The sequence below is a fragment of the Mustela nigripes genome, chromosome 11 (genome assembly GCF_022355385.1).
Source record: "Mustela nigripes isolate SB6536 chromosome 11, MUSNIG.SB6536, whole genome shotgun sequence".
Classification (NCBI taxonomy): Eukaryota; Metazoa; Chordata; class Mammalia; order Carnivora; family Mustelidae; genus Mustela; species Mustela nigripes.
This window is the reverse complement of record NC_081567.1, coordinates 37,193,532-37,206,725: the sequence shown is the minus strand read 5'-3', so window position 1 is coordinate 37,206,725 and position 13,194 is coordinate 37,193,532. Positions and strand designations below refer to the sequence as shown.

Sequence of the window (13,194 nt, the reverse complement as noted above, 5' to 3'; positions counted from 1 at the left end):
ATTCAGTTGAACGTCCGGCTCTTGGTTTCCGCTCAGAGCATGATCTTGGGGTTGTGAGATGGTGCCTCGCGTCTGGATCCCTGCGCAGCATGGAGTCTGCTCGTCCCTCTCCCTCTGCTCCCCTCCCCCCCGCGCACCACACCATGTACACACACTCGCTCTGTCAGTAAATAAAATCTTTTAAAAGGGGGGGGATGGGCAAAATGAGTATGTGTGTTCCTATGAAGTAACAGAGAACCCGTGGCTTTGGAGAGGAAGGTGTACTTAAGGGACTTACCAGAGTCTCCCCAATAGCCCGAGTTGTCTGCACTGGGTGGGTTCAAGGTCTTGGAGCTTCCCTTACCCCCAGGACTGTGGACAGGGGTTGCTGGATGTGCTCTGATTTGTGGCAAACAACAGAATCTGCTGAGCCGGGGGGTCGGGGGATAGGCAGTGGGGCCTGAGAATGAAAGGTTGGAGGGGGTGACTGTGTGCTGCCTGCTGGTTTGCGGGGAGGCGCTTGATGTCCTCTCCCCTCCCCTGCTCAGCCTGGCCTCAGGGCCACTCACCACCCTCCTGTGTCTCCATCTTTGGAGTCCGTGCCCTGTTTCTCTCTTCTTTCTATGGCCAAGCTGTCCACTTCAGTAGCCACCAAACCAAAGCAGGCATGGTGGGCGCAACTCGGCTCAGCTCCAGCTAACGGTTTTAGCCAGCTGCCAGCACTGCAGTAAGGTGACTGACTGGTTGATATTAACTGATAAAACTTACTTACTAATTAACTTAAAAATTTAAAGATTCTATTTATTTAGTTGACACAGACAGAGATCACAAGTAGGCAGAGAGGCAGGCAGAGAGAGAAGGGGAGGTAGGCTCCCTACTGAGCAGAGAGCCTATCCGGGACTCGATTCCAGGATCCTGGGATCATGACCTGAGCTGAAGACAGAGACTTTAACCCACTGAGCCACCCAGGCGCCCTCTCTCTTTCTTTTAAGATTTTATTTATTTATTTATTAGAGAAGGAGCAGGGTCAGAGGGAGAGGGAGAAGCAGACTCCCCACTGAGCGGGGAGCAGGATGCAGGACTTGATCCCAGGATTCTGGGATCATGACCTGAACTGAAGGCAAAGGCTTAACCCATGAGCCACCCAGGCGCCCCAGGTCTCTTAAAGGGGAGCCTTCCTTAGGCCCTCCAGCCTCCTACTGGACTTGCGCTTTCGGGCAAGGAGGACTTGCCAGGAAAGGTAAGAGTAGCAGGTGCATTTGTGTTTACAGGCGGGGAAGACCAGGTCTCAGCTTTTATCTCGTGACAGTCTCTGTGACGTATACAGAACACAGTGTTTTTCTGCCCAAGATGTCAGTCCTAGACCACCTGCAGGGTACAGTGCTAAGAATAATGTGTGTGGGATTGTCTTAAGTCTTTTTTTTTAAGTGTGTTTATTCATTTGTGAGAGAGAGTGAGCTCGAGCTGGGTGTGGGGAAGGACAGAGGGAGATGGAGAAGCAGACTCTCTGATGAGCAGGGAATGCAATGTGGGGCTCCCAGGACCCTGGGATCAGGGCCTGAACTGAAGGCTGATGCTTAATCAACTGAGCCACCCAGTTGTCCGGGATTGTCCTATGCTTATGCCCCTCCCTTTACCTGCTATCTGGGCGGAGGGGGCTCCTTCCAAGAGAGGTGCTTCCCTGCGGGAGCGGTCATTCTGGGACAGGCTTAGAGGCTGCAGGTCAGGCGTGCTCAGCTGCTTCTCTCCTCGTGTGCCAGTTCTGGCTGGATGTGTTATTTTGCATATGCCTGCTTTACCGTGGGGTAAATGGTGTTCTCTCTGGCCATCAAAGTGGGCTCCTAGCTGTTTTTACTTTTCCAGCTCCAAGTTGAGAGTTTATTTCATTAGTTTAAAAAATATCTTAAATCACAGAAATGATTGAGTATAATGTTACAGCAAGTGAAATGTCAAAGGCTGGCATTTGGAAACAGCGTTGTCAACAGAGTTCCAGCCAAAACCTGTGTGTTGGCCAGTAGAGCCCAGAGTCCTGGAGAAAGCCAGAGCTCGTGCCTCTGTGGTTCCCCAGCCCAGGCCTTGCAGCTGCCCTGGGAGTTGCTGACTGCTTTCCCGAGAGCCGGGGGTTGTGTGGAGGTATTTCAGAGTCGGGCATCTTTGTTGGATTGCCGTTCTTACCCTCTTGAAGGTTGAATGTGGGTCTGGCTGCTGAGAGTGGGGTGTTACTCCCCACATGCCCATGGGCCGCTCCCTCCAGTCCATCTCTTCCAGTTCCGAGCCAGCCACTTGCCCTGAGTCCCTGCACTGCCACTGGGCCAGGAGGGCTGGGAGCACACTGGCCGTGTGCTTTCTTCTGCCCCAGTCTGGTGTTGCTGAGTGTGAAGCCACACCCCTGGCTGCGAGGCTTTACTACGAAGCCTCGTCAGCACTGCCGTGTACACTGCTTAGGTCATGGGGGTTTCTTGTTCCCCAAACGTGGCATTAGGGTTTTTGCTTTTTTCAGGCTGGGTACACCTGTCGCTCTCCATGGTTTCCAGCTCCTGGTGGTTTTACTTCTCCCTTCTGCTCCAAGGGCCCACGGGGGCCTCCCCCGAGGGCTACATGCTTTCGGGGGGGGGGGGTGGTCACTGAACACTTGGTGGGGTTTTTCCTGGGGAAGGGAGCATGGGGTCTACCAGAATAGAGCAGGGACTCCCCCAGGAACTGTGGTCGCTCAGACCTGATTGTTCTCTGTTACGGGGCCGTCCTGTTCGTTGTGGGGTGTTTATAGCATCTCTGTGCCTACCTACCAGAGGCAGCACCACTTTCTCTCTCCCCCGGAAAGTCTCTGGACACTGTGAGGGTCCCCTGGGGGCAGAACCACCCCACTTGAGAACCACTGGAATAGAAGATGTGTCAGTGGCTGCAGAGTTCCTCAGACCGGGGGCTCACAGTGGTCGGCTCCCCCGTAGCGGGCTGTGCTTCCTTGTGGCCCTGGTGACTCCCAGGATGAGCCCCACTTTGGGGCAGCCAAGAGATGGAGCTGTTCTCACACTCAGTGCTCCTGGCTAGGGAGCAGGCTCTCATTTGGGGAAGGGGCTTTGGTAGCATGTGTGGGCCGATCAGATGTGCTTGGCCCTGGGCTGCCGCAGCCTCAGACTTGGAGGCCCCTCATCCGGTGAGTGGATGCACCGCGGGCTCCCGGGCACTGTGGGTGTGCAGGGAGAGTGGCTGCTGCACACCTCCACCGGCAGCTCTCTGCCACTTCTGGCGAATATGCACACCGCCTGACCTTCGAACCGCAGTTTCCTCTCACACCTGCTCAGGTGGCCTGGGCTTGTTCTGTGGTACGTACGGCCTTTACTTGCAGACTAGTGGCGGAGAGGATGGGAGCGGACGTCTCCAGCATGATGCCTTACTTCTTCCACAGCAGCAGCAGGCCACACGCTGCTCCGTGACACAGGGTCTGTTGGGTCAGGTCTGCGTCCACCGTAACAGCCCATTAGGGCGCCCGGCGGCTCAATCAGTTAAGCATCTGTCTTCCGCTCAGGTCATGATCCTGGGATCCTGGGATCAAGTCCCACTTAGGGATCCCTGCACAGCAGGATGTCAGCTTCTCCCCCTGCTTGTGTGCATTCACTCAAGCCTGTGCTTGCCCTCTCTTGCAAAAAATAAATTTTACTTATTTTTAAAAAATATTTATTTATTGGGGTGCCTGAGTGGCTCAGTGGGTTGAGCTTCTGCCTTTGGCTCAGGTCATGATCTCAGGGTCCTGGGACCAAGCCCCACATTGGGCTCTTTGCTCAGTAGGGAACCTGCTTCCCCCTCTCTCTGCCTGCCTCTCTGCCTACTTGTAATCTCTCTCTGTATCAAATAAAAAAATAAAATCCTTTAAAAAATTTATTTATTTGACAGAGCACAAGTAGGCAGAGTAGGCTGATGCCCAACCAACAGAGCCACCCAGGTGTCCCACAAAAATAAATTTAAAAATAATCTTAGAAAAAACAAAAACCCGACCCATTAGTTTCCAGTGTGCCCCAGAGCCTGGGAATAGGCAGAGGCATGTACCACGGGCTGCCCTGCCTAGGGGGACCTCTCAGGGGGCAGTGCTCTACTTGGAGATCTCTCCTGGAGACCTTTTAACAGCCACATACATCACTTTGATGAGAGAAAGCTCTCGGGAGCACGTGCTTATAAACCAGAGTCTCACCAGACATGCCTGGTCATCGTTCTGGGGGTCTGCTGTTGGTGTTGGGCAGTTTGCAGTCAGGATGTCAGTGCTGAAGGCAGCTTTTCTCGGTAAGTGCTCCTGCAGCCAGCCTCCTTCTTAGTGTCCCTTGCGGAGTGTTTGATATCAGGCTTCTTTGTCCTCACTGCAGCCAGTTTGCTGGGTGGGGGTTGTTCCGGTCCTCCGTGCCCTCTTGCTGTCTGTGGCCATGGACAGCTGCTTCCTGCAGTGTGCGGCCGCCTCAGGCCTTGTGGCTGACCTTTGGCAAACTCTTCACTGCTCTTGGATGTCTCCTGCCACACATCCCAGTCCTGAGGTTCTGCCCACCTCGAAGAAGCCATGGGCTGTCCCCCACCTGTGCCAACCCGTCCACATGAAGATATATGTCAGTGCCTTTGCTGGAACTGTCATTGAGTCCGGAATCTTGTTCACGCATAATTAACATTTTCAGGAATCAGCCGGTCCTAATGTCGGTCTTTATTAACTTCATGTTTCAGGGGGTTTTTTGGTCAGCATTTCTCTTGTTGGTTTTGAATTAAAAGCGGTGTGTGTCACGGTCTCGTGTTGTCTTCTTGAGGCATGCTTGCCAGGAGGCTGGGCATACATGTGGACTGAGGTGAGGTCATGTTGATCTGATTTACACACTGCTGGGATAGGTGCAGGGGTGGGGGTAGGGGCAACAGAGACAGGCCTCACTCTCCCCTCCTTTACCCCATGGGGGCCTGTGGCCAGGTTAGTTCACAGCACCACTGTCATGCCCGGGACTGTGCTGTTGGAAGTGCTGGCTCCTTCCCACTTCCCTTCCCTTGTGTGTGTCCTCCTCAGCCCTGGGCCTGAGGGGTCTACACCTGGGATGACCCTGGAGGTCCAGCAAGCAGGTATCCTTAGTTGTGTCCAGGAGTCCCATGAGTGCCCAGGGCTCTGTGTGCATAGCCCTCCCTGGCTGTGTATCTGGCCTGACTTACGAGGACAGTCCAGGCCTGTCACGGTTCCTGCTGGACCTTTGCCTGCACACTGACTCTTCCCCACTGAACTGTCCCCGAGAGCAGAGAAGTTGCTGCTCATCTCTGGCGGGAAGTTACTGGATCTGATTATGCTTCTGTTGAGTTGCAAGCTTTCTTATAAAGGAACAAACCGTTAGGGCACAGCTTGGTCCAACCCTTGGTACCCTCTGTGTGTGCGGTGGAGTGTTGTGAAATGTGTGAGCCGTAGGGTGTTCAAGAACCTGGCCACTTTCCATAAATAAAGGGTGCACTTGGGCTCGCAGTCCCGCTGGAGGACCTGTCCCTTTGGTCGCATTTGTGCTGTGTGCTTCATTTAAAAACTCAGATTCTCTTAGGTGTTTTCACCCAGTCAGTCATTCTCCACATGTTCACTGGGACTGGGTGTTGGGTCATGTCTTCGCGCTGGTCACAGCGCAGCTCCTCCTTATTCCCTCTCACTGGTGCTGTGCTGTGTTTGTAACGAATTGGAAGTTTGTGACAACCCTGAGTAAGTCTGTCAGTGCCTTTTTCCAATGGCATTTGCTCACTTTGTGTGTCTCCGTCACATTTTGGTAATTCTCACAGCATTTCAAACTTTCTCATTATTACCATTTTTGTTGTGGTGATACGTGATTAGTGATTACAACTTCCTAAAAGCTCAGAAGATAGTGCGCGCACGCTCTTTCTCTCTCTCTCTCTCTTTTTAAAGTAAGCTCTGTGCACCCAGTGTGGGGCTTGAACTCATGGTCCGGCAGTCGAGCTAGCTAGGTTTCCTGATGGTTAGCATTTTTTAGCAATAAAGTATTTTTTATTTAAGGCATGGACGTTGTTTTTTTTGACATAATACTACTAGATGCTTAATAGACCATGGTAGAGCATACACATAATTTTATATGTACTGGGAAACCAGGAATTTCGTTTGACTCACTTTCTTGTGACAGTTACTCTCTTGCCATGGTCTGAAATCGAACCCCCAGTATGTCCGAGGTAGGCCTGCTCCTTGCCTGCAGCTTGGATGCTCTCTGCAGACCTATACGTGGTGCACCCCCGGCGTTGATGGGGATTCCTTGGCTGGGCATAGTGTGTCTTCAGAGCTGACCCTGTCTGAGTCAGGCTTCCCGGGCTGGCCTGCTGCAGGGAGAGGGGCTCAGGCAGCACTGTGGGTGCTGCCCGGTCTCCTGCCTCTTCTTGCCACCCGCTGCTGCCTTCTCTGCCTCTGCCCTCATCGTGTTGGGGCACAACATGTTCTCTTTAGATTGGTTTTTGACTTGGTGTGTTTGGTGCATCTCAGGATGAGTTTGTCCTTTGGCTCTCCTCTTGTGGTGGCTGAGCTGTCACCCTGGTTACCAGGCCCGCCTGTCCTTCCTGTGTGTGGCACGCTTTCTGCAGGACTCTGGTTTCTTCAGTTTCCTGTGTGTCTCCTTTCCCTGTTTAAATGGAGAGGAAATGTCTATCCTTTATGAACAAACAATATAAGAAACAGAGCTCTGTATGACCAGTCCCTTAGTTACTCAGATTTATAAAATGAAATGTTCCATTGTAATTAGCCTGCTTTTATAATTAGAGTAGTGACAGACTTCTTATCACCTGTGTGCACCCTTACAGACTCAGGACCCGTTTGGGCTTATTCTCATTAGCTGTACTGGCTGATCTCTTTTCAGGGTTTGCAGGATCACAGCTTGGCTAGTGACAGTCCCTGTAGGCCATTTCCCCACTCTTTTCTCCTACAAAGGCCTTCTCCTTTTCAGACATAGCAAGGGATTCTGGTACTGTATTCTCTTTTTTCTGTTCTAAGACATGGAGTTAACTGCTGCCCTGTGTTGTCTCTGTGTGTGTGTGTGTGTGTGTGTGTTTTCCTGAGTTCTTTTCATGGGGAGTGCTGTTCGAAGCAGTCTGGACGCTCTGGGTTCATTTCATGGAGTTCTCCAACAGTCTGGCTGTGGGTAGGCTCGTGATGTCACTGCTGGAACACTCCAGAGTCAGAGCTGGGAAGGGCAGTCTTCCTGCTTATGGGTGAGTGTGTATGTATTTCTGATTTAACTTTAAGGCTATCTCATTCTTTTTTTCTTTTCTCCAAGATTTTATTTATTTATTTATTTGAGAGAGAGACCAAGTACGAGCAAGATGGATGGGCAGAGGGAGAGGGAGAAGCAGGCTCCGTGCTGAGCAGAGAGCCCGATGCAGGGCTCGATCCCAGGACTCCGAGATCACAACCTGAACTGAAGGCAGGCGCTTAAGTGACTGAGCCACCTAGGTGCCCCATCTAATCCTTCGTTTTTATTATTTTTATTATTTTTTAAGATTTTATTTGACACAGAGATCGCAAGTAGGCAGAGGCGCGGGCAGAGAGAGGGGTGGGAGAAGCAGGCTCCCTGCTGAGCAGAGAGCCTAATGCGGGGCTCAATCCCAGAACCCTGAGATCATGACCTCAGCCAAAGGCAGAGGCATAACCCATTGAGCCACCTCCGCGCCCCTGTGTCTAACCCTTTCTTAATGCCCACCTAAATTTCTCCTCTTTTCTTCTCCCACCTTTGTAGTATTTCTTTGTGTCTCACTGGCAACTGTTCCGTCATTGCGTTCACACATTACCACATTGCTTTCCAGAAGACCTGGTACCAGCATCATGGGTTCGTGATGCCAGCCGCAGGTAGAGAGGTGCCTTGTATTATTGTGGCTTTGCCAGCTTTTGGTGTTTCTGTGTGTGGTGAACATATTTAATTGTCATTACTATGTATCTGTCTGTCCTCCATCCTCTCCCATAATCGCAAACATCCAGTGCCATCTCTGGTCTCTTTAAGGTGTCTTTGGATACCTTGCACGTTTTCTTTTCTTTTTTTTTTTAAGATTTTATTTATTTATTTGACAGACAGAGATCACAAGTAGGCAGAGAGGCAGGCAGGCAGAGAGAGAAGAGAAAGCAGGCTCCCTGGTGAGCAGAGAGCCCGATGTGGGGCTCGATCCCAGAACCCTGGGATCATGACCTGAGCCGAAGGCAGAGGCTTTAACCCACTGAGCCACCCAGGCGCCACCACCTTGCACGTTTTCATCTCTTGGTGGCTTGAGTTTTTTTGGTGCCTTTCTGCTGTCCATTTCTTCATCTAAAGTCTTGATGGTTTATAAATTTGAATGAGCTCTTGTATATAACTGAATGCAGTCATATGTGATACAGCTGTTTTAGCAGTTTATTGAGATGCAGTTTGTGGACTGTACAGTTCACCTATTTAAATAATTCAGTGGGTTTTAGTGTGTTCATAGCATCATAGAGCCATCATCACGATCTAGTTCCAGAGCATTTTCAAGACCCTACAAAGAAACCCAAGACCCATTAGCAGACCGCCCCCCACCCTGTGTCCTGCCCCCAGCCCCTGATGACCAGACCACCCATCTGCTTTCTGTCTGTGAGTCTGCCTCCTCTGGACAGCTCATGGGCATGGGATCCCACAGTGCGTGGCCTGTTGTGTCTGGCCCTTTTGATGGAGCATGGTGTCTCCCACGTTCATTTAAGTCATAGCATGTACCAGTGTTTCCTCTTCATAGCTGAACAGTACTCAGTTTTCACGGCTGGACTGCGTTTGTTCATCCATTTATCTGTTGGTGGACATCTGGGTTGTGTTCACCTTTTGGCCATTAGGTGTCCTGCTGCTGTCAGCATTTTCGTACAAGTTTCCTGTGGACATAGGTTTGCCTGTCTCCGGGTGCACACCTAGGCTGAGAATTCCTTGCTTTCGTGGTGCCTGTTGCCTCCTGAGGAACTGCCAGACTGTCTGCCGAAAACCACGGCGCCAGGTCACACGCCCAGCAGCAGTGCCTGGAGGTCCCGACTTCCCCGCAGCCTCACCAGCAATTGTTACTGTCTGTTGTGTGATGCTGGCACCCTCGTGGGTGTCAGGAGGAATCTCCTCACGGCTCTGATGTGCGTTTCCATAGTGATGGTGCTGTTGGGCATCTCTTCATGTGCTTATTGGCCATTTGTCTATCTTTTCAGAGAAATGTTTATTCAGATCCCTTGCCTGGTTTTTAAGTGTGTGTGAGTGAGTTTGTGTGTGTTTTAATTGGGTTGTAAGAGCTCTATGTCGTCTGCATACAAGTCCCTTAGCAGATGCATGATTTGCACATACTTTCTTCTCTTCCGTAGATTGTTTTTTCACTTTACTATTTTTAAAATTATTTTATTTATTTATTTGACATAGAAAGAGAGCACAAGTAGGCAGAGCAGCAGACTGAGAGGAAGAAGCAGGCTCTCCTCTAAGCAGGGAGCCTGATCTGGGGCTGGATCTCAGGACCTTGAGATCATGACCTGAGTCAAAGGCAGTGGCTTAACCCAGTGAGCCACCCCATCTTTTCACTTTCTCTTTAAAAAAAAAAAAAAAAAGATTTTTTTTTTAAATTAATTTATTTATTTGACAGAGATCACAAGTAGGCAGAGAGGCAGGTGGAGAGAGAGGAGGAAGCAGGCTCCCTGCTAAGCAGAGAGCCTGATGCGGGGCTCTATCCCAGGACCCTGAGATCATGACCTGAGCCAAAGGCAGAAGCTTAACCCACTGAGCCACCCAGGCGTCCCCCATCTTTTAACTTTCTTGATGGTGATTTTGAAGCACAGAAGTTTTTAATTTTGGTGAAGTCCCTTTGATCCGTGGTTTTGTTTTGTTTTGTTTTTTCTTTTTGTTGTTTGTGCTTTTGGTCTCATATCTAAGAAGGTATTGCTAAGGTCAGGAGGATTTACTCATATATTTTCTTCTAAAAGTTTTATAGTTTTCGTTTTTACGTGTATATTTTTGGTAAACTTGAGCTAGGTTTTGTATATGATACAGGAAAGGCATTCGACTTCATTCTTTTTGTATGTGGCTATGCGTTTGTTGAAAAGAATGTTCCTACTCACTAAGGGTCATGGTGCCCTTCTCAAATATAAGAAGATTGTAGACATCTAGGCCTCCTCTCCTAAACTCTTCTCCACTCCTCTCTGCGTGACCACCCTGTTCTGGTTACTGTAGCTTTGTTTCTAAGGTCGTGTGGGTAAGCTGGTTCAGCTTTGTTCATTTCTGAGCTTGTTTGTTCTGTGTCCCATGTGAATTTTAGGACCGGCTTACAATTTCTGCAAAGAAGCCAGCCGGGGAGTTAGTAGAGATCCATGGAATAAGTTTTAAAATTTGTTAAATTTTGGGGGTGCCTTGGTGGCTTAGTGGGTTAAAGCATCTGCCTTTGACTCAGGTCATGATCTCAGTGTCCTGGGATCGAGCCCCGCATCAGGTTCTCTGCTCGTCAGGGAGCCTGCATCTCCCTCTCTCTGCCTTTTTCTCTGCATACTTGTACTTTCTCTCTGTCAAATAAATAAATAAAATCTTTAAAAAAAATAAAATTTGCTAAATTTTGAATTTGTTTAAATAATTTAAAAACCAGAAACTCTACCTGGCCTGGAGGTACCTTTGGTTGGAGTGAGCCACTGGGTTCTAGAACAGGTAGTTTCCCAGGTGTTAACCAGTTACTCCACTGCTGTCTTTTTTTTTTTTTTTTAAAGATTTTATTTATTTATTTGACAGAGAGAGATCACAAGTAGGCAGAGAGGCAGGCAGAGAGAGAGAGAGGAGGAAGCAGGCTCCCTGCTGAGCAGAGAGCCCGATGCGGGACTCGATCCCAGGACCCTGAGATCATGACCTGAGCTGAAGGCAGCGGCTTAACCCACTGAGCCAGCCAGGCGCCCCACACTGCTGTCTTTTTTGAGAAGCTTATTTAAACAAATCTAACTTTCTTTTTGAAGTAGGCCCCACACCCAGTAAGGACTCAACATGAGGCTTAAACTCACGACCCTGAGATCCTGACCTGAGCTGAGCTCAAGAGTCCGGCACTGAACTGGCAGAGCCACCCAGGCACCCTCAGCTGTAGCTTTCATGTACAGCTGACAGTCCTGGAGTCCTCTTCCCATGAAGTTCTGCTTCCGTGCTCTAGCACTGCTAGGTTAAAATTCTGTTTCATTGTGCAGTTTTAAGCCAGTCTGTGTGTTCAAGCCCTAACTGAGTACCTTCCATGTGTCCAGCCTGTATGAGGTGTGGGTGGGTGAGTCGGTGAGGAGCTCCGGGTGGGGATGCTGTGGTCAGAGTTCGGGCTGGCTTCCTCTGGGGGCTGGGGCTGGCTGCTGGGGGCACTGAGGTTGGGACGTGATGGGAAGACCCAACTGGCCATGGCAGGGGCTGGTTGGAGGGAGAGTCACTGGGTGCTGATGGAGGAGAGTGAGGGCGGATAGGATCTGGATGGTGGGGTTGCTGGGCACACGGAACAGGGAGTGGGGGCTGGGATTTGAGCAGGGAAGGGATTGCAGGAGAGCAGTGGCCTGAACCCTGTGGTAGAACATCAGATGCCTTGCCCTGTACTTGGTGTTCGTATTTCAACAGTGTTACCACTTCAGTTCATACATGTAGGAAAAGTGAGCCACTGTGAATCTTACCCCTCTTTCCTGTGTCCACCAGTACGACACCGTTCCTATTCAGTCCAGCGTGGTGTTATGTGCTTGCCCGTCCCCATCAATGGTGAGGACCCAGACTGAGTCCAGCACGGCCCCTGGCATTCCAAGCGGCGGCAGCAGACAGGGCCCTACCATGGACAGCACCGCAGCTGCGCCCCGCCCGAGTGCGAGCTCCCTGCAGCACACCGCCCAGCCACCGCCACAGCCTCGGAAGAAACGGCCTGAAGACTTCAAATTTGGGAAAATTCTTGGTGAAGGCTCTTTTTCCACAGTGAGTACCTGCTGCTGCTGTTTCCTCAATGAGTATATTTTCCTTGGGAAGGCTGCCTTTCCTCAGGGCTTGGAGCTAGGGGACCCCGTGACCTGGGTGGTGGTCTTCCCCAGGCAAGGGTCTCGACTCTGGTTGCGAGGGTGATTTGGGGCCGCCTACCACCAGGTGAGTCACATGGGTGAGATCCCTACGCCATGATTTTTGAAGACGAAAGCTGTAAAAGGCATCTGTTTATTGGTCTTTCTGTTCTTGGTCTGGTTTGGGGTTTGATGCAGTTAGTTTTTACCCTAACCAGTCATCGACAGATTTCATCCTGCATCCTGTATCCCGTCAGCACGATCTTGGAAGCTTTGCTCTCCCTTCGTTTGAAAGTGTCAGTATCAATGTCTCTTCAGACCTTTCGGGAAACATTTAATGACCTTTACTATTTCTCTGTTATTTAAAACAATGCATAAAACAGCACAGCCTTGACCCCTGCTGGAGGCACAGCCCCAGACCTGTGAGCCTCCAGGTTCTTGGTCTCCGTTTCAGTCAGCACCTCTGTTTGCTACCTGAGCCAGTTGTGCCTATCTTGTGGTGTTTTTTTCCTTTTCAAGCAAAGAAGTGAAGGTTCAGAGTAGCCGCTTTGCGGAGGTGGGAGCCCCACGTGGCTGTAATGGGGCCGGGGGCTTGCGCAGGCTCGGGGGCGGCCTGGGTAGCAGCGCGCCCTGCAGATGGCCAGGGCCTTCTTGACTGGCCTCTGGGGAGAAACCTCATGCGAAACCTGTTTCCCTTTTCTCTTTTTACATTCATGAAATGTCACAAAATATAAAGAAGAACATGAAGTTTTATAGCTCACCTATGTTCCCAACTTGGTTTTAATCAGTGTTAACTTTTTGTTCCACATGTGTATATATATACACACATGGGGAACAAATATATATATATAGTTGTATGTATTTATATATATATATATGTATGTATTTAAGATTCTGTTTATTTATTTGAGAGTGAGTGAGCCTGAGCATGCGCGCTCAAATGGGGAGGGGCAGAGGGAGCAGGGAGCCCGATGCAGGGCTCAATCCCAGGATCCTAGGATCATGACCCGAGCAGAAGGCAGACACCTAACTGACTGAGCCACACAGGCGCCTCCCCTTACATTTTAAATTTAGATTTTTTTTTTTAAAGATTTTATTTATTTATTTGACAGAGAGAGATCACAGTAGGAGAGAGGAAGGGAAGAGATCACAGAGAGAGGAAGGGAAGCAGGCCCCCTGCTGAGCAGAGAGCCCGATGTGGGACTCGATCCCAGGACCCTGAG

At 50.2% G+C, this 13,194-nt stretch overlaps 1 protein-coding gene across 2 annotated transcripts in view; it reads left to right on the top strand.

Moving 5' to 3' along the window:
- The window catches only part of PDPK1 (3-phosphoinositide dependent protein kinase 1), a 75,368-nt gene that overhangs the window by 20,119 nt on the left and 42,055 nt on the right, over positions 1–13,194 (top strand). For both annotated transcript variants that reach the window (XM_059415607.1, XM_059415606.1), the window contains exon 2: positions 11,628–11,894. In XM_059415607.1, coding sequence (XP_059271590.1) covers positions 11,628–11,894 — 267 coding nt within the window. The remainder of the gene's footprint in view (positions 1–11,627; positions 11,895–13,194) is intronic.